Here is a 24283-nt window from a genome sequence, read left to right on the forward strand (position 1 = left end):
CAAGTTGGCGTTTGTAGATTCAGTTGACTGGGATTGAATAGTTCCTGTATGATGGACTTCAGTTTCAGACATCCAAGGAATTCGCCATTGCTAATTCTGGACCATAGCGATACACAGATCCTGTCACAAACAAGGATGCAGTGGACTCAAGAGCAGACTCAATTGCTCGAACTATGTACAATTTATTGAAAGGAAAAGGAACAAGACTGGGTCTAACAGAAATCATTCGCAGGAACTGAGGGAGGCCCGAGGGCGGAGAAACGGACGTAGAACACAGGGAGAACACGGGTGGGAACTTCTGCAAACACAGGAGAAGGGTTTTACTGAATGGGAAACAATTAAAGGGCAGAGGTGAGTGGTACTAGTGGAGAGTCTTGGGCTTACTTGAAAACACCGGCTATTAGGCGGGGAAGGGGTTGCCGTGGGGGGCGTTCCAGGGATGGTTGAGAGTGTGGGGAGGCTGGTCCAGGTTCCAAGGTGTCCAGGGAGGTTGAAGTACGGGCTGGAGGGCAGGCTGAGGAGAAGATGAGTGTGTGGTCCTCGGGTTCTGGGCAGATGGGAGAACAGGACGGAAACAGAACCAGCACTGCTGGTGAGTACGACGGGTGATGAATCTGGAGAATACAGGAGACGGAGGACACATTAACCCACGATCCAGGCACACAGAGTCTGAGCATAGAGGAGGCCAGGTTTACCACGGGTGGTAGCAGGACGAACTGGCGAGGAGTAGCAGGCAGTGCTGGCTTAAAAACCCTCTAGATGGAGCCCCGGAAATTGGAAGCAGGTGATGAGCTGGCCAACTCCACCCTAGGGGACGGACAACAGGAACCTGGACCATACCCGACCAGACACTCCCACAGCATATGACAGATCCATATTTTGAATACATAAATTAAGTTTTATAAACTTTGCCTTCTAGATCTGTAATAGTGTTGCTAACAGTGAAGTTTATTTTTCTGCTAATTAATTTGGCTACGCCTCTTTGTTTTGAGTTGTAACAGGCTGAGAACGTGTGAGGGAACTGTGGAGAAGTGAGTGTGTGTGCAAGATGTTTTGAACATGTGAGTCTCCTGTAGAAAGACAATGTCTGCCTGTAAGCCATTTAATCGGTTAGTAATTTTAAGCCTCTTTTCCCTGGAACCGATTCCACATACATTCCATGAGACAAACCTCGGGGTGGTCATGTTTAAACTAACTAGTGGAGTGTTGAATGTTTGCTAAACACTCATCAATAAAATACTGCAAACTGTCCAAGTCTTCTTCGCCGTCCTCCAGAGTGTTGCAGTCGATTGAAATATGCCTGTAATTCTTATTTTTATTACCTTTAAAGCTGTCAAAGAGTAAATTGGCAGAGAAAGTTAGTGACAGAAATGTTTGCAGTTAGTGGCACATTATGTCCAGTGCTGCTGAGATTTTTGTTTCATCCTGCGATATCACAGCATAGATTTCTTCACTTACCTTCCCTTAGATTAGCTCCTTTACTTCATTAAAGTTACCATATCCACTGCTCACCTTTGAGTTAATAATAGTGGAATGGCTGTTTTGAAAACTATCGGCTACATTGTAAGGTAAATACTGTGCAAGGATATCAATAGTTTTTATATTGCATATGTACTGAGGCTCAATCTGATATTTGTCCTGAGCTTTTGCTGTGTTTTAGAGTCATCTAGATGTTCAGGCAACTCAGATCTCTGATCTCTCCTAGTTCCCCAGTGGGAAGAAAAGCAGACTTCTTAAGTGACACAGCAGTGCTTTCAAAGGGGCTCTTTCTGTTATAAATAAACAGGCCAGGGCTGGCCAAGCTAGAGCTGCTCTTCCCCTCTGAGCTGCTACAGGTCTCAACACCTCGCCTGTCAGCTGTCGTCTGGGGGAACTGGCCCCTTTTTCCCCTCCTCCCTGTAGGACACTCTCAGAAATGTTACCGGAAACACATGCACTATTTTCAGACCATGCAGTGCTGCAGTGTTTATGTTGTGACATGCAGCTCAGGTGGGCAAGGACTTGATGGTGTTTTTGTATTTGCCTTTTTAAGTATTCTACTACTGCTTGTGTTCTGCCCATGAGCATATAAACATTCATTGGCACATTTTTCTCACAATAAGCACACCAGGAGCTAAACCTCCAATCCAGTAAAGTCAGCTTTCTCGCTTACCGCACTGGCCTATTAAAACAGATTAGTTTAATTCCTGGCATAACTAATGGGCTGATAACTGTTAGGCAGTGTATGCATGCATTCCTTTATACCTGCACCATACCAATGCGGGGGGGGGGGGGGGGGGGGGGGGGGGGGGGGTGTTTGCTGAGCTTTTGTTCATTAATTTTGGAGTTACTCAGGACTGACCATTGAAAAAAGGAGTGGCTGTCATTCTAGGTGGTCTGTTAATGTAGCATCCTGCTGGGGTGATCATTGAAATTACTGTGTTTCTTTAGGTGTCAGTTAGGTTTTCACGCCTAGGATTATTTGGGGGGAATGTGGTCATGCTATATTATCCCAGCCACATTGGGAATGCAATATAGGTTTTGAAATCACTTACATCTACCTAAGAAAATTTGAGAAAATCAGTGTTTATGCAGTTTTTTGATGATTTGATATAAAGTCTTATGAGTATGTTTCTTCTAAACTCTCAACAATACAACATAAATAAAGAGTAAAAGTAGCAAGGCTCCAAGTCTTGTCGTTTTGCTGTCACTGAGGCTGACAAAAAGACCATTAGAGATAGGATTTCATTTAGCATTAGGCTGGGGTATCTTGTTTCACGGCTGGTTTGCAATCTCTGCTCCATGTCTGGTCATGGTGTCGCCAGGCTGACCTTTTAGCCCGAAATACAGTATGTTATCCAATTTGCGAGTGATATTGTTTTGAACCAATTCAGATTCACACAAAAAGAAAAACATTTTAACCCATGTTGAACATCTAACGATGTAGTGGAATCAGTTAGCATCAGTCACATTTAAAGCACTTGAGCAGACCAAAATAACAGGTATGAAAGGTGTAAAAGTAAGGAATATTTGTAAGCATGTATTCAGTGATGACTCCTCCATTTTAATTCCATGGGAACAACAAAGGAAAAGCTCATCACCTTTTCCAGTTGCCTACAGTGCAGATATCCTTTCTCATCCTGTTTAGCTGCACCATGTACACAAGTCTATACAGGCTGGATGCTTATTCTGACATGCCTCCCTAAACAGTGAGGGTTGGTTTAAAGGGAAAGGCGTGTGTGTGAGGCTGTGTGGCAAATGCTAGCCCGAGGCCATAGTTGCTTGCCACATGGAATGTTTGGCCCTCCTATAAAGGGATGGACATTAGATAAAAGCAACAGACTGCTGCAGAAGCAACTGATTAATAATTTTTCTTACATATTATGCTGCTTGTGCTAACATCACTGTTAAAATTTACTCACTCGGACCCTAGTGGATGTAAAAAGCATAACTAGTGTCCAAGCGTTTGTCGTCCCGTCCCCCCCCCCCCCCCCCCCCCCCCCCCACACACACACACTTTGGGAAGCTCTGCCTTAACTGGTCTTGAGCAATAGTTATCTAGGTTTTCTGAAGGTTTTTCCTTTTTTTTCATTTTCATTTTTAGTCCAGTCTTTGTACCAATCCATTTTCAGATGATTTTTATTTAGCCACTTAATGCTAATCTATGACTCATTCAAGCTACCAGAATATAACTGAAGCAGAAGATGGTCAAGCAGACACTCCGAAAAAGTGTTCAGAAATGTGGACATATGCTATTCTGGGCCCCTTCCTTCTCACTGCTATTCATCTCTTCTGAAGAAATCTGGTGTGTTTGTTCCACCCACAGCATTAGTCACTGAACACTTTAAAAAGCCAATCTGTGAATAATGTCAAAGGGCTCCTTAAACTTCCTTCCTGTCCAGTCACATTAGATTAAACCATGTAGAAATACCAATGTATTGCTGAGTGCAGAAGGGCCACATTGTGCAAGTGCTTTATCCAGTAGGGGCTCAAGCAGAGGTTTACTGTCGGAACTGGTAGTTTGTCAAATCACAGACCACTCCTACGCAGGTTAAATGTAGAAATTTGTATCATACAAACATAAAAATCCTGCACTAGTAACACAGATTTGTAGTCAAAGGTGTGCAAAGGAACAGTGCTCTTGGGCTTATCTCTTTTCCTCTTTTCCTTTCATCACTCTTTCACAACACTCAGCCAAGCATGTTGTAAAACCTCCCTCATATCTATGTTTTGAGATGAGTAGATTTAGCATCTTAATATTTTTTAACTGTAGCATGAGAATCATGTATTTTCTTTTATTCTCTCAGTAGCTTTTTTCATGTTGTTTTCTTTGTATGCACATACAACATATTTTTACCTGCTGTAGTAGACCTGATCTAGCGTAGGCCTGCTTGTTCACAACACCTATTCCTCAGATAACAATGGGTCAACTAAAGGGAGTTCAACGACTCAGCCTGCATTGGTGCCCGGTTGTGCTTGGTTGGCCCTTTTTCAACCTACCCTATCTAAAAGAAGTCAGTATGTGTCAAGCTTTCATCTACTTGAAGCTTTCTACGGTTTACATTCCATTCCTGCTTAGTACATGCTGCTACTTCAAGCCCAAGCAGATATTAGAGAGGGTAAAAGGAAGAGAAGGTGTGGTGGGTAAAGGGAGATGGAGGGTCAAGTAGGCTGAGAATTCATCTTGTGAAGGTTTTCTGCTTGCATAAAAGGTCACAACTTGGCGTTTGGATCAAATTGATTGGAATGAGCAATGCTGCCTTTTTTCCAGCTTTCATTTCTCTGTTTTTGCATATCCCAAGCTCTCATGGGAACAAAGGCTGATAGGTTGTGTGAGCTCAAGAGGTGATTTAAATGCTAAACCTGTGCTGCTGCTATCAACAAACAGTGTCAGCTGCTATCAATAAACATTTTAATGAGAGAGCATCACTTGCGGGAGACTCGTGTCTGTCATGAGCAAATCCAATTTCTTTCTCTTTTTTTTACTGTAAAACACTGGCTGTGCCTTTAAGACATTTCCTACAGATTGTCCTGCAGCTGCATCAGTGGGTTTATTAACAGAGTGGGCGAACTGAATCCCTGAAGAAATCTTCTCACGCTTCCTCTGACAGGCTTTGGATATCACTGAGATGTAACCAGGACGGGAATGCTGACGTGTGGGTGTATGATAGTGTGTGTCTGTTCATGCAAGGCCGTATTTGACCGTGTTTGTTTGCACGTGGTACCAAATGCCAGTGTTTGTGAGTTTTTTACTTATCTGCATTAGAATCAGTTTGCAGTGCTGTTTTGCCTTCCACAGTTTCACGCTTGTTATAATTTGGCATGCAGGCAGCACAATACCATTAAGTGCCAATCAGTTTTCATCAAAGGGCAGACGAGGAGGTTAATATGGGAACGTTAATGTGAAACTCATCAGCACAGAATGATGAAAATGCAAAAAAAAAATGCAAAAAACCAAAAATTGTGATGAAATGCTTGAATGATGAATAAAAGGGCTTGTAGTGCAAATATTAGCATTGGGGAGGCATTACTTGTTGAGAACCAGAGGTGATAGCAGGCCTCCAGCTGCAAGACTCAACGACAGCTGACAGTATTTCAGTCTTGAAAGGTTCTTGGCTCACTTTTTGTGTAGTGCGATCAATCGTTTTTCAAAAGGTTTTGCTTCTCACTCATTGCCGTCATCATCAGTTGTTCATGCTAAAGGTCTTTATTGTCCCATGTCACCTGCCACTCATTATTCATGGATTCCATCATTTCCCTTTGCTACTACCATTTGGTTTTGTAAGGTCAATGCTGCATATTTTTAAGTAATTTATAAGTAAATATTATATGTGAAAGGTGTCCATGTGTGTTTTTGTGTGTATCTAGGCCACTTCCTGTGCGTTTATGTCGACGCCTACTTTTTTTTTTTTTTTAAAGCCTAACCTGATTACCATGTCTTATTGGAAATTGAAACAAATTAATAGAGCAATGTGTTTACACAGCAAGGTACTAGAGTCAGGAGAGCTTCTGAGGTGTTTGTCCTCTGGGTGGGGTGGGGTTTGAAGAATTACAGTCCGTCAAGAGCTTTATCTCCAGGGAGAGATAACTCTAACACCACAGACATGTCTCAACCTCAAGACTCAGACTAAAGGTCAGATTAGCTTTTGAACTAGAATGGAGTGAGAGGGCGCATTCACATGGAGTTCTCAGCTCTGCCTAAGATGAGGTCGGCTGACATTCTCAAACAAGTGTGGCTCAGCATGTTAGCTTTAGATCAGGTGTGAATATGCAGCCATCTGTAAGTTTGTTCAGGGTTTTTTTTTTTTTTTCACCCAAAATGGCATCCAGCATGTCCAGATCATACACCATCCCAAGGGAGTGGGAAGCGGGAGATGATCACACCAATGGTTGGCTGGTCGGCATCACTGAAAAGAATTTGGTTAGTCAGCAGTTTGCTTTTGAAAATGGCCCGGGATTGTTGTTGTAAGGGTGTTCAGTCAGGGGAGAGAGGATTTAGGGGGGTTAGATCTAGTTATTTATTAGCTGGATCCATTCAAATGGGAAAACTACCATGACAGAGTTGGGTGGAAATAGGAACTGGCGTGCCATGCCTACTGGAAATGCCAGAGGTGGCATCCTGCCAGAGTCGTATCTAAACTTATAGCCAGCGTCTGGGCAGTCTGCATGCTGAGATGCTGAGAGCAGAGATAATAAACCCACACTGTGCTCCAGTCAGGCCGCCATAGTAAACTTTATCAAGATGATCAGGATATGGGAATGGCTGGAAAAGCTTTGTGTCTTCTCAGTGAGGTGTCTGATGTGTCTGTCACGTGTCCTGCAGGAGGACGTTATTCTGGCTACATGCTTATTTGATTTTCTATGTGTTGTCATGCAATAAAGAGAATATTGCAAAAGAATTTGCACTTCCTGAGGCTGGTAGTCTGTAGTTTAATAATTGAGGAAAAGGTCACGTGGAATTATTCTGATGTGGACTGGGTATTCAAATCTCCCTTGAGGTGAATGTACTAACACTTTATCAAGTTCCATATTTAATAAATCTTTAGATTATGAGCAATACAGCAGGAGAACAGGCACAGTGTGAAGCAATACATTTATCCTAACATACCTCACTAACATGGCAAATTGTGGTAAACAGGATAAAAAGCCACTTTTCCTTTTTGAGCTGACATTTTATGACTTTTTGATGTTTCAATTCCATTTTATTTATATAGCCAAATCACAACAATAGTTGCCTCAAGGCACCTTACATTGTAAGGTAAAGAGCCTACAATAAAAGCAAGCACTTTGGCAACAGTTGAAAGGAAAAACTCCCATTTAACAGGAACAAACCTCCGGCGTAATCAAGCTCAGGGAGATGTGGCCATCTGCTGCGACCGGGAGATGGCAAAGAAAAAGTACTCATGTGCATCATGGGAAGCCCTCAGCAGCTTAGACCTATCGCAGAATAACTAAGGAAGGATTCAGGGTCACCTGATCCAGCCCTTACCAAACACTTTATCAAAAAGAAAGGTTTTGGTTAGAGGTGCTGGAGGGCACATGATGGTTTATTGATTGACTATTTCCTGATTCCAGGGTACAGAGTCAGTTTTGAAGGACTAGTTGTGGTATGTGGCATATATTTTTAGCCTGGAGAACAGAGTGTAAAGGATACTTTAACAGATTAGTGTCATTCTGATCTGAACTTCAGCTGTTTTTTCTGGCTTTCGGAAATACGTTTTATTTGTGTGTGTGCCTGTGTACTTACGCAGGTATTCCTGTGCTTGTCATTGGATTTGGAGTCAGCTGTGAATTTCGTCGCATTAACATTTACATGAGGAAAAAACATAAACGCCATGCTTTGAATTTAAGCGAGTGGACTGAAAAAAATAGAACTTAGATGTCGTGAACTTTTATTTGCATGCTGTTAAAAGAGATAATAAAAGATTAAAGTAAACAGATCACAATGCCCCATTTCCCATTCCAGCTTTTGTTTTCGCTGCACAATTCCAGAGCTCATGTATAGCACTGGGTGTAACCCTTTTCCCAAGAGACTTTAACCCTTATTAATCACTCTGTGTTTACTGCAGGTGACACAGGCCTCCAAGGTATGGGGAGAGGTTCCTCTGCCAGAAGATTTGGAGGCAGAAAAAACTGTCCAGGGATCTCAGAGTTTACTGGATGATGATGAGGACTTTGCAGCTGATGAAGCGTCAGGAGGTGGGTTTGGTAAAAGCTGAATAACCACAAAACAACAGCTGCTCTTAATTCACACCACTTATGCTTTCAATATAAATTCTTAAGATTGTTAACCCACGCCAAAACAGAAAATCGGTAAATATTTGTTCAGAGATTCGTCTTATAGTGACTTGCGAGATTCCGACTGTTTAAGGGGAATATAGATCTCCAGGAGATTTGGTGCACTACTTTAAATATAATTGAATAAAGCATGTTTTCTTCACCTCAAATTGGCACATTGACCTATACTTCTGTTTCTCTCATTCCAAAGACCAGCCCAGTGGAGAGGAATATGGAAGCACACCGTGGCCTGATAGCACAAGTAAGTGAAGAGACAATCTTGTGGCTCTAACAATCCACTCTGACAGATTTTGTTTACATGCAGTGGATCACTCAGCCCTCTAAAGCTCCCCCATCTGCAACTCTGACGCGCGTGTGTCATTGCGTGCATTTGTGCATGCACACTTGTGCATAATGTCTGTCGGTGCCTGAGTGATGATACCTCCACATCCTGCTACATCCTCTCCTCCCTCTTCGCCAGCTTGCCAGACTCTGGTCATAACACAGGGCCTTGGCTTTATCTGTGAGACATAAACATCTCCTCTTTCATCCTTTTAACCATTGGCGAAGGTGACAGCACAATAAGATAAATAAACGCCCAATGAACAATAAAAACTGCGGGAAAGCACCTCTACCCCATTATTTTTATTCAGACTTGTATTCTGTTCAAGGAACACACTATATCACCGCACATAGTTTCAGAAAATAATAATGCAGGAACCATAATAAACTTTGCATGATGGTCTGACTCTTTAATCATACCTAAAGTTTACGTGTGCCGCTGTTCTTGGTCCGTGTTTTATAGTTTTTACAATCCATGGGTTGCTTTTCATTGCAGACAGCAAAATAAGTAAGAATTACTGTTACCTGACCTTTTCACTGAACATGTGTGCATGCTACTCAGGGTTAGCCACAAAGGATGCCTTAAGAGTATTACCTAGTAGCATACTATATTTAACTGCTGAGCTGTGATGTTGTAGCTAAATTAATGCTCGACGTCAAAGGATAACTGGAATCGCATCGTAGATATCCATTGCTCAGGTTTTGATTTATAGTTCACCATGAAACTTCACTGATCGATGGCATCCTATATGTGCTTTAATTTTATTTCCCATAATTATAGTGTTAACACTCTATTTTGTGACAGCAATGAGTTAGGTCCAAGCATTGCCCAAAGTTGCCATTTCTCACTTTAGATTAGTAAGTACTCTCGTTTAGTAATGACTGCTGACTGCTTGTCTGCATGTGCAAACATGACACTCCCTGAATCCACTAGGAAATTGCATGCAATCGGAAATCACAGGTACAAGGGAGCTAATAGGTTAAAGTTCTTTTAATTTTAGTTCTCACATGACACTCAATTAGCTGAAGTCTTTAGATCTACATACACTATATGTAAAAGATAGAAATTTGCTGCCATAACTTCAGCCATTTTGATCTGGGTTAGTAGTATGGCTGTGGCCCTAAAGCATACCATAACTTATCATCCTGTTTGACTGTAATGAGGACCAGAATTTATGAAAAGAACATTAAATTGTATTCAGTAATACCATAGATTCAAAAGTAGATTCCATATAAAGAGCCAGTGAACTAAAAGGTCATGTCCAAAAGACTCTGACACATAATAGATTATGTTTTGCAACAATTCGTGGAGCTAATTACATCAGGGCACAATAATTGTTTTGGTAGCAAGCTAGCATAAGAGCATCATGTGGTTCACTCACAGAAATAGCAATTCTGCCTGGCCTCACAGAATCTAGGCCAGTTAAAGGTGCCAGAGGATATTTTGACACGGCTAGCATTAATGTGTGTGGTGTTGACATCATGTGATAGAAGCAGATTAGTCTAGCAACGCTTAACTGACTGTTGAATCACTTTTTGACTCAACCTTCAGTATTTGTTTAGTGTTGACTGATTGAGACATAGTTAAAGGGAATGCATTTTTACCCCATAAACACAGTTTGCCGCTTGTTTCAGCCTAAGTTGTACTCCAGCCTTCTGCAGCACACTGAGCTGCTCTTATAATGAGAATGGCAGAAAGATTTGTGTGAGAAAAAATATCTAAAAGTCATAAAAGACAAAGCAAATCAGTGTTCTGTTCACAGTACAGGATGAGAAAATATATTTCCATTTGTGTGTGTTAACATTTTGAGCGTGAATGAGTCAAGAACAGTCCCAAGTACTCTGGTTCCATAAACTTCCTTGCTTTTGTTTTCACATAGAGGTCAATTTTCTTTTAATGTAGCTGTTGAAAAGAAAGTTGAGATTATTTGGTGCTTTCTTAATTATATTGCCTTATCTCAAAGGTGCCTGGACACATTTGCATTCTCCCCAGTATGACCATGGTGGTAAGATTAGTGTAGTCAGACTAGCGCCATATATAGATCTGAGTAAATCTGCCTTGGGAAGGAAATTCTGTTTCCTGTGCTGAATCCTGAATACTTTGCTGAGTGTCTCTGTCCTGTTGGCTGTCCAGACAATTCACCCAAGCCTGTGCCTTCCTTCCCCCTCCACTTCTGTAAATGGCGAGACGCTGGTGGTACAGATGCCCCCATTATGCTTTGTATCCTGTTGTGTGACTGTTTGCTGATGGTGGTTAAGGAATTTCCAATTCCCTTTGTCTCAGACATGTAAAATGAATCCCTGCAAAACATCTGGAATTGAAACTGCTCTTAAATAAGAGCTATTGTGAACCGTCTTCTGTGTATTGTTGCTCTTTGTCTCCCTCTTAATCATAGTCTGCAATCTTTTCCAGAGATATGGAAACTGTGTCCCATGTCCTCCTAACCTTTCATCGTGACCTCTAAACTCAGAGTCCCAAAGAGATTTCTTTGGGACTCTGAGGAGGTAAATCCAGCTTATCTGCTCTGTGAGAGCCTTTCCTTGTTTCACTGGCTCCATTACAGACATTCCCAGTGTTCTAAGGATATTGGCCACTTTGTTTAGGACATAAGGAAACAAAGGTTACCAGGCCACTCGCTTGTAATAGTGTAGTAATTGGCGAAAGGCCGCTGGGGTTACGCTCTGCACAGTGTTTATTTTGGGTAAAAAGTTTGAGAATTATTATTTTTAAATATACTTAGACCAGGGTGAAAAAACATGGCAGACCACTTCTTTTTCTATCTAAATAAATAAAGGTAATTAACCATTACTAAAAATAAGGTTTATGCCCCAGCTTAACAGTACTAGTAATCAGCAAAATATATTTTCATTATTTTCTAGTGGTTAATTCACTATGTTGTTGTAAATATGTATGTAAGTTGTTGTTATCCAAGAAAAAATAGTAAAGCACATTGTTTGGAGCACCTCGGAGGTTATCACTGTTGCCTGAGTTCCACTCCACCTGTGTGGAGTTTGCATGTTCTCTTATGTCTCTGTGGGCCAGGTACTCTGACTTCCTTCCACGGTCCAAAGACATGCAGTTAGTGGGGTTGAGTTTATTGGTAATTCTACTAAATTTCCCATATGTGTGAATATGAGCACAAATGGTCGGCCTCTCTTTGTTAGCCCTGTAACACACTGGCAACCTGTCCAGGGTGCACCCTGCCTCTCGCCCTATAAAAGCTGGGATAGGCTCCATCCCTCCCCCACGACCCTGATAAGGATAAGTGGAAGAGAATGCAAGGATGGACTATTAGTTTTTGATTAAAATGCAGAATAACAAATAATATTTCTTTTTAGTAGTTGAATATTATGCTTGATTAATTTCTGACTTCTCAGAGAAGTCCAGCTACAACCCCCCTCCACCTCAGCTCCTTTTTTAAAAAACTTTATCAGTGTCTGTTGTCTCTTGTTCCTGTTTTGTACTATGCTGCAGTCTTATTCTCCACACCTCCACAACTTTCCATGTATGCGCATGAAAAGGAAGGGAGGTGCGCTCTTTCCACCTTGTGCTTTCCACAGATGCAAGTGGAAGGCATTTGGTGTAGGTCCCAGTGCAGTCCCATAGTAGACCAACTTCAACCGTAATATGTCCCATCAAGTACATTTCTCATTGCAATGGTTCAGGAACATGTCAGTATTATAGTGTATTGTATTTGTCCAAGTAGCCTCCTTTTAAAGAAGTCTTGAGATGTACTCAGAAATTATATAATATTTTTTTTTATCTTTTGCTGTGCAAAAAAAAGAAAAAAAAAAGGAAAAGACAACAACATATTAAAAATAGAAGAGATAAGCAATACATGTCAAAGTCACTCTGTCAACAATCCTACTAGCTGTCATTCTTTTTCTTTGTGTTTTGTTAGTGCAAGTGGTGAAAAGATATGTCAGTGTAAACAAGATAAACAGCATCTCAGCCCTGAGAAACTCAGATGGCTTCTAGCTATTGTCGTGCTGAGATTGCTATACATCAATATCTAATGCTGCTGTCTAAACTAGCTCTCTCATCCATTGTTTAAATAAGCTAGACAAGGACTCACCTGTCATTGGCGTTCGATCTACATGCTGTGATTTGTGTGTGTGTGCATGTGTGTGTGTGTATACTGTTGACACTGATGTGAGTAGAAGGAGACTCACAGACAGGGTACTGCATTCCTGTGTAGCCTCACCTGGCTTTGCTTCTAATCATTTACTAGTGAGCGCTTACTGAAAAAAACACGACATAGGTTTGGATTCCTCCGTTATCTGTCAAATTGAGCAGATGTTGCACCATTAGTGGACAATACATCAGGGTAATGTAGCTTGTCTTGTCAGTTTGGCCTGTGCAGTGCCAGGCCACCCACTCAGTTTCATGCTTTTTCATGGTCAGCTGGTATGTGTGTCTCAGTGGCACTGCCTGTGTGTGTGTTTGCAAGAGTGTGTCAGATACACGGAGCCTCTTGGGCACTTACACAGAGGGACAAACGCTGGCAGCTGCAGTTATTTTGCTGAGATCTTTGTTGTTGTACTGCTGGAGCCCTACAAGGAGGTCACGCACTTGAAACAGAATGTTGTGGACAGGACAGTTGTAGGAGCAAACGAACGTTGGTGCTGCAGTTTTAAACGACACGTTTGGACTAACCTTTGTCTTACCTACTCGTCTCAATCAGTGACAAAAGCTTCTATCCATTCATAAGCAGCAGATTGTCACTCTGACTGTGTGCAATTCATTTTGGGTGGGCATAGTTCTGAAAGACTCCTGCTGAATGATCTTAGTCACTAACTTGAGCTCTATTACTGCACCTAGCCCTGTGATCCTACACTCTGTTGTACCAATAACAAATGAGTTGCCTTGGAGAGCTGGCTTGTGCCACTCCTCTTTAGGAAAGAGATTTTTAGGGTTTCGTTCAAAGAGAGCTTATCTGCCTGCTGGAGTGATTTTCTTTTTCCTCTCTCCAGGAAGGACTTGTACTTTATATCTCTGTGCATTTTGATGAGCTTAAAAATAAGCTACGATACGTCATAAGTGAGTAACTTACACTTGTGCTAGCAAAATGTTTAATTGTGCTGCAGACCAAATACTGAATTAAAGTGGTTATTGGCTGGGTATTCAATTGTCCTGTGGTTTTCCCAGATATGAGTTCATTTGGATAAAGCTCCACAGTTGATTAGTGGCTTCCTGGTTGCACCCTAGAGAGTATCTATATTAAATAATACCACTCCCGGGACTAATTAAGTTCTTAACTAGTTCTTCTTCTGTTGCTGACAATTCATATACATCCACTGGCCCCCCAAAACAGAGGGAAATCACATAAACTGGTGTAACAAAAGTCAGTGGAGGCCAAAATAATGTATTCTGGCTGGATTCAATCAAAGTTAAAATTTTAAACCACAAGATAATGCAGCTTGACATGAGACACACTCTACTGAGTGTATTACCCCATGTGCCTGCCTGGGGCATCAGTGAGCTGCTGGACAGTCTGTGGCACTATTTACACAATGCCCCAGAGGTTCTCATTTGGATTCAAAAATATTTGCTTGATCCAGGCATTGCCTGCACACTCTGGTCACATGACGCTGTGCCAGGAGGAACATGGGGCCCAGAAATTCTGACAATGATTCTGAGGATTTCATTCTTGTACCTAGCAGAAGTTTGACCCTCCAAGGATATTCCTTGCCAGACCATTACTGACCCACTGCCAAACCAGTCATGCAAGATGATGTTGCTGATATCCCCAGACTCTTTTTTTACCTGTCACATGTGCTCAGTGTGAACCTGTTCTCATCTTTGAAATGAACAGAGTCACAGTGGAAGACCTACCATTCTTCTGTTAGGGTTAGGGTCCCGATCGTCAGTCAAGCTTTGTGGTGCTGGTTCTGATTCTCTCCATGAGCAGTTTGGTCAGAAACATGCAGATCAGTAGCTTGCTTAAGGTCATTTTCTAGGGTCCTGACGGTGCTCCTGCTGCCCCTGACCCAAAGAAGCCGATACTGTCCATCTGCTGCATTGATGCCATTCTATGCCCCTGTCCATTGCACTTTGTGTATCCATCTTCAAGCATCTCCTCCACACTCTTAAGACTGTGTCTCAGTGGTGTTAAGGACACTAACAAAAGGATAAAGTATACAAAAATCAGTCTAGACGGATAAGGAGAGAGCAATGGTCTGTGGCCACCACGTACAAAACCATTCCCTTTTTAGGGATTGCCTTGCCCATGACCCTGAATTGGATAAGCGGAAGAAAATGGATGTAGTTGTCTTGTTGTTTCCTCTCCATTGCACCTGTTGTCACATTCATTTGCCTCAGAGCGAGTGAAATGGATTCACAATTGTTTATGCTTCGTAACTGGACACATTGATGTCCCTGAAGTGTAACCGACTTCAAGTTATACTATGAAGATTGAGTGTTGTCTTAATTACTGTATTTTGAGCAATATACTTACTTTATGTTTCTCCTGTTGGGTAAAAGATCCATTTAGTTTGTTGTATTTTCAAATATCTCTCTATCCAGCCTCTTACACAGTGAGCACTGTCTCAGTAAGTGACCTCAGCCCGATCAACCCACAACAGAGCAGAGAGTATTAACAAATCTGTTACCTCCTCCTCTCTGGCTTCCACTCTTTTTCTGTTTCTGACAGTGATCACAGCAGATCAGCAGACTTTGAAGTAGCAAATGCTTCATTAGCCTTAATTAGTTTGGGTCACTATTCTTGTGGGAAACCTCATGTCATTTGGGTAGGGCATGTTTTCTCTCAATTGTTTCCTGGCTGGGCATTTTAGACTTGAAGAAATGCTCTTAACTCTTAACACAGTTTTTTTCTTTTTGTAAACTCTGCCTTCTTCTAAAATATATGCCACAACTGCAGTAACGTGTGTCAGAACCCTCATGGTTTTTGCATGTGCAGCTGTACAACAGCTGGATCCAGTATACTCACTCAATTATGAAGGAGATCTTGTTTACTACTGTTTGTTGAAGTTTATGGAGTGGACTCATATTTATCTGGAGAGGAGCATAAAAAATCTCTCTTGTTAGTATAAAGTGCTTGTGTGGAGCATTTTAATACATTTTAAGGGTGCTTTTGTTTACAAGATAGTGAATAGATCCTGTAAATGGTTTGTAAATCAACCTTTGTACTTGGATCTCTTTCTTGAAACAACCAAAAGGCCTCCTCACTTGACATTTCATAGCACGCCCCAAGCAGAATGAATGAGTCACCACGAAAAAGAACGTGGTCATTGTTGCCCATGCCAGTGGAGAGAACTTAGGGTAAAACCAGTTAAAACTCTTTTAATGGTGCTCAGTTCTTCCATTTAAAAAGGAAAACAGGAAACAGCTCCTCCCTGCATTACTGCAGTGCCAGGGTGGATGTATGTGTCAGACAGCTGAGATGTGAAGAGCAGGATGTGGAAGTGTGCGCTTTGTTTGTAAAGTATTCTCTTTGTGTTGAAAGACTGAGGAAGAGGTTTGTCTAAAGTTATGGCCCCTCACCTTTTCTCCTCGTCACTGTCATGTAAAGAGATTTCCTTATGTGTTTCCTGGCAGACACTGGTTAATAAAACCACACGCCTCCTGCAGCCTCTGTCCCATGAAGCAGTATCCACAACATTTAGATGGTAATGATTAGTGTGACTGTTGATCACAGCAAATCGATGGTGACATTTCCAGCTTCTCATGAAACTATGTTGGGATTTTTTTGATTTTTTGTTCTGCTACCACTGTAATATGTCTGTTTCACATAATCGTAGTGGCTCTTCTTGATTTCCTGTTTCTGTTACTACAACTTTTTCTCTTTTCAATTCTCCTACTTATTATCTCTCTCTGTTTTCTCTCTCCCTGCATTTGTTTCCCTGTCTAACTTTCCTGAAACTTTAACCTCTCTGCACCTGCCTGGCTAACTTCATTTGTTTCCCTTGTTCTTGTGTTGCTTTCCTTGGTTGACCTTTGACCTCTGGCTCATGTTTGTGCCGTGTTGACCTCCCCGTCACGTCTTTTCCCACTATTGCTTGCTCTCTGCTGCTTGCACTTCATTTCTTGCTATAGCACATTGGTTGGATTCTTCATATCTGAGGAACATACAGAACCCAAGTGAGCACGACCAAAGTAAGTCCTGACGCACCTCTTTCTTAACACTTTGTTTTTCTCTTGTTTCTTGTCTTTGGCACACTCTGCTTTCACCTGTTCCATTCAGTTATGCACGGTCTTTTCCAAACACACTCTCAGATAACATTCCAAGGAAGACTCAGCTGGGGCATGTAGTGTCTGAGTCCAGCTGGTTTGTTTTTCCAAATGTCTTACAGGCGTTTCCCAATGATTTCCGATTCTATGGAAAATTATGTGCTTTTTCCATCATGTAACAGAGTGACAACATTTCCATTTCTTGCTAAAAATGTCTTTGAAATGACGTTACCATGACACTTGCAAAATGTACTCCATGCTTTCATTTTAAAATTGCTCTTTGAAATATCAGCCTCATGTTGGTGGTTCAACTCCAATGCAACAAACCAGGTCTTATACTAAGTAGCTATAACACAAGTATGAAAATGAGCCTTTTTTATATATAGTGGTGGTTTTGATCTCTACATTGCAAGCTGTGGATGAGCAGGATGGGGAGAGCTTAATAATGAAGCCAGAATTAAGTCCCTAGATTTCCCCACAGGGCAATAAATGGACTTGGAAACAGAGGTTTTGGCTTGTTACCAGCGAAGGGGTTAAGTAGGAGCGGTCGTGTCTACGGGAGTTAAGATGAGAAAGAGACAGCTGGCAAATGGAAATATAGGCAGAAAAACTAGGGAGGAGATTGAGATGAGAGAGAGCAAAATCCCATGTAGGGGAGTTACTAAAGATCTTTGTTGGCGTTATTAGAGCATTGTGGTTTGGGCCTTGTTCTTATAGAATCTGGCTCTCCCCCACATGTTTTGGAAATGGCTTGACTGGTGCTGGGCGCAGCCTCGGGGGTTGAAGGTCAAACCCAGCGTGGCTGGGGTTTAAAGGCCAGGCTGGGCTCATTGCTCAATCAACTCTTTGTCTTCTGCGTAGCCCTCTGAGTGTTAGAGGGGCCCATTGCACAAAGCTGCCACAGTTCTACTGAACAGCTTTAATCGCCAAATAAGTTTATGAATTAAAAGTATGGAATGTTACTTTTCCACACTTTTTTTCTCTCTCCCACTCGTCACATCTGTTCTCACAGTTTCATCACCTTTGATGGTGGTGGCGCTTGGCAAAGGGGATTTCCCCCTTGCTGAAAGCAGCAAGTTGCCCACAGGAGCTCTTGGAGTGAAAGAGGCCCTCGTTAGCAGTATGGCACAACTCGGTGCTCTAATCAAAGGATCTCAGGCAGTCCCATTATTCTGTTTTTTGCGGCAAGCTCGGAGAGAAATGGGGCTTCAAGCCACTGTTGACCTGGCAGCAAGTACCCACTCAAGTGATTAGATTATATATGGGTCAAAAGAGGCGCTTTGATGAGCAACTTTGATGTTGCTTGTTTTCTGAGACCATATTCAGGCCTAACAATTGGTCCTATAAATCTAATAGTAGCAGTCTGAAAAGCGAGCACACCAGGTTGTGCTAAAGCCTGCAGTGCTGTTCTTACTTGTTCCCCTTACTGTTTTCTTAGGCAATGCTCAGTTTACTTTGACATAAAAGGTGCTTTTCTCGCCAGGAGTTGGACGTCTTGTTGTAACACCGATGTGTAGAAGGAAAATGGGACTTAGCGGCATAAAGTGAGGAAAGCTCTTAAACACAGTGACCGCACAGCCTTTATGTGAGACACGAAATCTATAACTTTTAATTAGGTAGCTGCTGTTAAGCATGATGTACATCTGCTGCCAGTGTGAATGTCTAGTGATGTGCAATTATCCAAAGAACAAGGAAAGGGTGAAGAAAATTATATACACCAAGACTGGGTATAGCGGCTGCACACAGTAGGTGTGTATGTGAGCAGATTTATTGTTTTATGCATATTTGGGCATGTATGTTTCTAACTAGAGGCTGAGCAGATGCCTACTTAGAACATGACTCTTTGCTTTTGGCACGGCAAATAGCATCTCACTGCAAGAAACAGTACAAATATTGACTTCCTCCCTAAATCCACACTACCAGCCTAAAATCAGAGGTTGGCAAGCCCATCCTAACAAAGTGTTGGCAGGAGTGTGAGAATGGGGCACCCCGCAGGCGCAGGCTATTTTAAGTTTCATGGCTAAGCCTGTGACATTGTAATCATAATATTATAGCGAATATTTCCCTCAAAACGAGTCGCACATTATAGTTGTTTTGTACAAGAGGGTATATCAACAATTTGAGAATGTTTCAAAAGCCTTTAATGCAGCTAATTTCCCCGTTAAATTACAGTGAAGTACTGGCAGAAGCTATTATTTTACAGTGTGGCTCCTATAATCTACCACAAGTGAAGAACAATTGCTTTGCTGGATGCTTCTACAGAATTTTGTTGTTATCTATCCGGATGCCATTATTGTTTTTGTTTCTCCTGTAATCATCACAAGCTATTGTTGTAAAATATATGAATATACTGTGAATCATTTTCTGAAAACATTGCACATGGTTTGCAGGATCTCAGTCTGCATGCTCTCACCTTTTAACATGAAGCTTTCTTAAGCTATGTGAAAACCCCTAAAGTCCTTGCACGGTATCACCATCTGTTATGTTCTCAACCCTGTAAAACCTCATTTAAATAAATGTCTACTTGCTTGCGTTGCATAAAAACTCGATTTAACTGCAGCTTCTGTTTGCCACACATTTGAATGCAAAGTGTTCTGTTTTTAGCTGCTGAACTACATGAACAAGGAGTCTAAGTAGGCCATTGATGTAATCCTCTGACCCCTTACACTGCTCTCCAGCCTTCCTGCCTCATGCATGTATGACTTGAGGAGGGAATGTTGAGGCCTTCTTCTAGAGTCATTCACAGAGGATCCTCTTCTTCTTCCTCCACAGCTGCTGGCACAGTATTGATGGTGACTTTACTCCTACTGACCTTCCAAGTCTGTGATATCATCAGCATTCAGTCAGGAGATCTGAAGCAAACTTTTGGCCCTGTTATATTGAATGTCACGAGTATTATGTGTATTTGTAACTCATTTCTATCATGTGTCTCTATTTAAATATGCTTAAAAATGTTAGATTATTTATGTTCCATGTCTGTGACCCACAGAATAGTTGATAGTACAATTTAATGGTTATTTTTCAGTATGTGGAGGAGTGTGACTGTGTCAGTGTGTGTCGGTTGTTGGCCACAGACACAGTCACAGTTGAGATATAGAAATAGATGCTGTAATTTGTATGTGGCTTTCACTTAAGCCGCAGTCGTGCTTTTCAGTTTTTACCTCCTGAAACATTTAACCAGAGGTTTTCCTGAGGAAAGGAAGTTCCAAACAGTATCCCACATCACAGTGACCGTGACTACAGTGACTTGAATGCAGCTTATAACATGCACACCTGACAATAGTTGGATATTAATGTGCAGTTTAACTAACAGATAATTCTCCCCACTTTGTGTTTCTAGTTTATTACAGAGCTTCTGTCAACTTCACCTCCCTGGTCTACGGTCCCGAATACGAAGAAATCTTCTCTCGTGAATTTATCGAGCTTTCTGAAGCAGTGGTGGACACGGTATGTCCTGTTCTCATAAACTGTGCTAAATAGCGCTCTTGTACAGTATCATAAGACTGTTACTACCTTATATGGTGAAAGACATTTTATTTATGACTTTGCTAATTTAAGAATGTGTGACTGTGTGTCTAAAAATTTATTTTTCCTCCACAGCTCGAGTCAGAGTACAACAAGATTCCAGGTGTCCAGACAGTCAGTGTGATCCTTGTTAAGTAAGAACATACACAATATTATTTAAATATTTATTTGTGACACTTAAAGTAGCTTTATTTTGTTGTTTGGATATTTTTTTACCTTGCCAGGTGATATTTCTTCTTGTTTTTCCGTATTACCCAAGGCCAGTAGGCCAGCAGCATTGTAGACATTCAGTCAGTAATACAGGAGCAATAAGTAAGTCCTTTCTAGGACAGCCAAAGAGGACGCTTTTAACAAGCTTTATTGTTTAACATATGCGGTGCATGCCACACAGTCTGTAGGCTCAGCTGGCCTTCTTTTGGTCTTTGCAGAAAGGAGATAAGAGAGGATGGCGTTGATGTATTTGTGGAAATAGATGTGGGATCTGAATACAACGCCAATGAGGAACAGATCCGCAGCGTGCTGTACAACGTGGTGAAGGAGGGAGCAATTGCTTCCTACAGCACTTCGGTCCAGGGCTTTCAGTTCAGACGGCTTGGAGTAGGTAAGACCTCAAGAAGTACTGAAACAGGTGCCACTGTTACCCAAGAGTTTGCTGTATACTTACAGCAGATGAAGATTTACCAGCGGGGTAGGCAGTTACCTTAACATTTCCCTCTGGTTTATAGCTGAACCTTTGCCTTCAGCGGAGCATGTAGCAGACCCAGGTTTGTATTTTGCCATGCCTGTTGCATGGTGAGTTAGAAACTGTAGTGCATTTAGAAAGAACAGTTGAGCATTTGTGTCTTTAATTTGATGTGTACAAGTCCCGTTGTCTGAGGAATGTTTTGCATGGAAGCACAGAAGTGTGAAGCAGACTTTGAGTCTACTTCTGAGTTTAGTCTTTGAAGTCCAGTAGTGCCCAATGAGTATAAAGTATATTTGCATGGCATGAGTGTGATTAGGAATGCAGCTTTTTAAATTTTTTTGCCATCAATTCCACAAAACTCTCTATACAGACATGGCAACTAATAGAGTTAAATGGTGACTTTATCTTTTATTTGTTTATTCAGGTGACAGCATTGTCATTCATCTGTCTGTCTCGTTTTGCTGTCTTTGTGTGTCTGTGTGTCGAATCTATTCTTACAAAGTATTTGTAGCCTGTGTTCACTGTAGTGTAGTGTTTGTTCAATCCAGTCTTTATTTGTGCGTTATTAAGCCTTTCTTGTCCAGTCTTGTATTTATTTCTTATTGTGTATCAAATATGTCTGTTCTATTTTTTTGTATCCATCTAGCCATGTCTAATCTACTCTTTGTCATTTAGTTTGTGTCAATCTCTTTTTTGTGTGTTCTTCAGTCTAGTCTGTCCAGTGTTGTCTTGCCCGCCTAATGTAATCTGTCTAATGTGTTATTGTATAGCTGCCATGTTGGTTTGAACCTATGGTATATTTTATGGTTACCAGAACACAAACACTAATGAAAATCTTGTAATGTTCTTGAAAAGCTCCCTAATTATCACAAGCTTTCAGATTTTGGTAATATTTTCAACACTTCTGAGTTGTTCTTTCTGCAGTAGAGTTCCAGGAGAAGTTTTTAAAAAAAAATTAAATGAAATATTTAAAAAAAAATTGTTAATTGTGTTTTAATATGACGTTAGGTAGTTTTTTGGCTGTACCATAGTCAACGCTTGCATGTCTTTGATCCTTCAACATCCCCCTCCCCCTGCTTCCCCTCTGCATCTCTAACAGTAACCCCCAGTGTGAGACCCTGCATGCCAGATGAGCACAGGTGTGGTGATGGGACATGTATCCTAATGGAATACCTGTGTGACAACCGACAAGACTGCAGAGACATGAGTGATGAGCTCAATTGTGGTGAGTGGCCTCATTGTGACTGGTTGGCAGTTTAACATGATCAGTTATATGCTGGAGTAATGGCTGTTTGATGTGTGGGACAGTAATTAGCACCTGTGTACATCTTTGCATAGGCCTAATGAAAGAGTTGTGTCATACTCAATAGGGCCGATTATTCCGATCATCACAACCCCTGCCACCACAGTCGATACAACCCAGAAGGTAGTGCGTCCCCCCGGCCAACCTGGACCCTGCAGAGTGGATCAGGCTACATGTCAGACTGGAGAGTGTATACCTCGTGACTATATCTGTGACGGTCAGCGGGACTGCCCAGATGGAAGCGACGAGTTTAGATGTGGTGAGTAACGCAGCCCTGTACATGCGAACAGTCCCAGAGAGCAACATGATCCCTAATCAGCCTCTTGCCTTTTTTGCAGGTACTCCATCTCCCTGTGAACCCAACGAGTTCAAGTGTAAAAATGGTCGCTGTGCACTCAAACTTTGGCGCTGCGACGGAGACAATGACTGTGAGGATAACTCAGATGAAACCGACTGCCGTAAGTCTCCGTTTCTTTTGTGAGACAGTAAAAATCTGTCTTAAAGGAATAAGTAAAGCTCCCTTACCTCTCTGATGTCCGTCTCTTAAATTTAAACAACAATATTAAATCTAATTTTGGATTTGTTAAGTCATCTTATTATTTCAAATAATTGTGTGGGTGGCATGATAGTGCAGTGGTTAGCGCTGTCTCCTCAGTGCGAAGGTTCTGGGTGCAAATTCCACCTGGGGTGTTTTGTGTGACATTTGTATTTTCATGAGCTATTTCCAGACACTCAGTCTTCTTCGCACAGTCCAAAGACATGCATGGGGTTAGGTTAATTGGTTATTTTAAACTAGCTGTAGGTGTGAACGATTTTCTGTCTCTATGGTTTAGCCCTCGGACAGATTGGTGGCCTCTCCAGTGTGTACCCTGCTGTTTGCCCTATGACAGCTGGGATAGGCTCCACCCCCCACCGCCATATCCCAGAACTGGTTAAGCAAAGGAAAATACTTGCGTGTGAATATGAGCACACTTATTTAAAAAGAAGGAACAAATCATAGGCCTCCGAAACTTTCCACAAATGTATGTATTGCCACTGAGAATAAGTCGCTTTACTGTGAATGTGACCTTGATGAAGAAAAAGAGTCCATCAGCGTTTTTTTGTGTGTACATATTAATTAAGGATAGGAGGATAGATCCATGATAGGTGTCCTTCTTTATCATTCTTTATGTTGAGTGAGGCCAATTAACACCTTCAGGTTCATATATTAAATCCAGAAATAGTGGTATTCATCTTCTTATTTGACTCTGCAAAAAAGCACCTTTCCCATCCATCCATCCATCCATCCATCCATCCATCCATCCATCCATCCATCCATCCATCCATCCAGCCATCTCAGGGTAAGGAGCCTATCCCTGCTACCATAGGGCAAGAGGTGGGGTAGCACCTTTCCCATAATGCTAAAAATGATTGGTTTCAGTTTAGGTTATTGGTTGCTGGTGCTAAGCAATTGCTATGAGCCTTTCTGACCTTGATTCAAAGCTGCTGTTTATGTTGTGAAGGGATATAAATTTGCTATTACTTTTCATCTTGTCATCACTGCAGCCTCCAAGGGCCCCGATGACAGGTGTGCTCCTGAGCAGTTTGAATGCCTGAGTGATAACAAATGTATCCCAGCTAGTTACCAGTGTGATGAAGAGCCAGACTGTGAAGACCGCTCCGATGAGTATGGCTGCAGTAAGTCTCACTCCAGTGCCTGTCCACATCTGCCTGTTAATAGACTCATTCTCATACACATTCAACTGCTTTCTTTCATATTTTCATGCAAATCACTTCTCTGACACTACTCTGTATATTGCCTCCTTTGTACACTTTGCCTAATTTTCTGTGAAACAGGCTTTTTTCACATGTATTCAGTGAAACACAGGGCTTTTGTGAGCCCTCCATCCCTGAACTAAAAGAAAATTGTCTGTCCATAGCAGAGAATTTGACTTCCTCGGCCTTTATGAGCTTCACTCGCCAAATTCCAGTGACATGCCAG

At 41.7% G+C, this 24283-nt stretch overlaps 1 protein-coding gene across 7 annotated transcripts in view; it reads left to right on the plus strand.

The window, feature by feature from the left end:
* Positions 1-24283, plus strand: part of hspg2 (heparan sulfate proteoglycan 2) — a 97089-nt gene that overhangs the window by 21479 nt on the left and 51327 nt on the right. For 5 of the 7 annotated variants that reach the window (XM_085260475.1, XM_085260476.1, XM_085260477.1 and 2 more), the window contains exons 2-11: positions 8049-8178; positions 8468-8518; positions 16655-16714; positions 20130-20236; positions 20390-20448; positions 20743-20915; positions 22099-22224; positions 22370-22561; positions 22641-22760; positions 23848-23979. In XM_085260475.1, coding sequence (XP_085116601.1) covers positions 8049-8178; positions 8468-8518; positions 16655-16714; positions 20130-20236; positions 20390-20448; positions 20743-20915; positions 22099-22224; positions 22370-22561; positions 22641-22760; positions 23848-23979 — 1150 coding nt within the window. Of the gene's footprint in view, positions 1-8048; positions 8179-8467; positions 8519-16654; positions 16715-20129; positions 20237-20389; positions 20449-20742; positions 20916-21039; positions 21079-22098; positions 22225-22369; positions 22562-22640; positions 22761-23847; positions 23980-24283 lie in introns of all 7 variants that reach the window. The other 2 variants (XM_085260479.1, XM_085260480.1) reach the window with 2 other exon arrangements.

Source organism: Mchenga conophoros, linkage group LG20 (assembly GCF_057382185.1).
Source record: "Mchenga conophoros isolate Kocher_MC1m ecotype Shallow Benthic linkage group LG20, M_conophoros_male_GT1.1, whole genome shotgun sequence".
In the NCBI taxonomy this organism is placed as follows: domain Eukaryota; kingdom Metazoa; phylum Chordata; class Actinopteri; order Cichliformes; family Cichlidae; genus Mchenga; species Mchenga conophoros.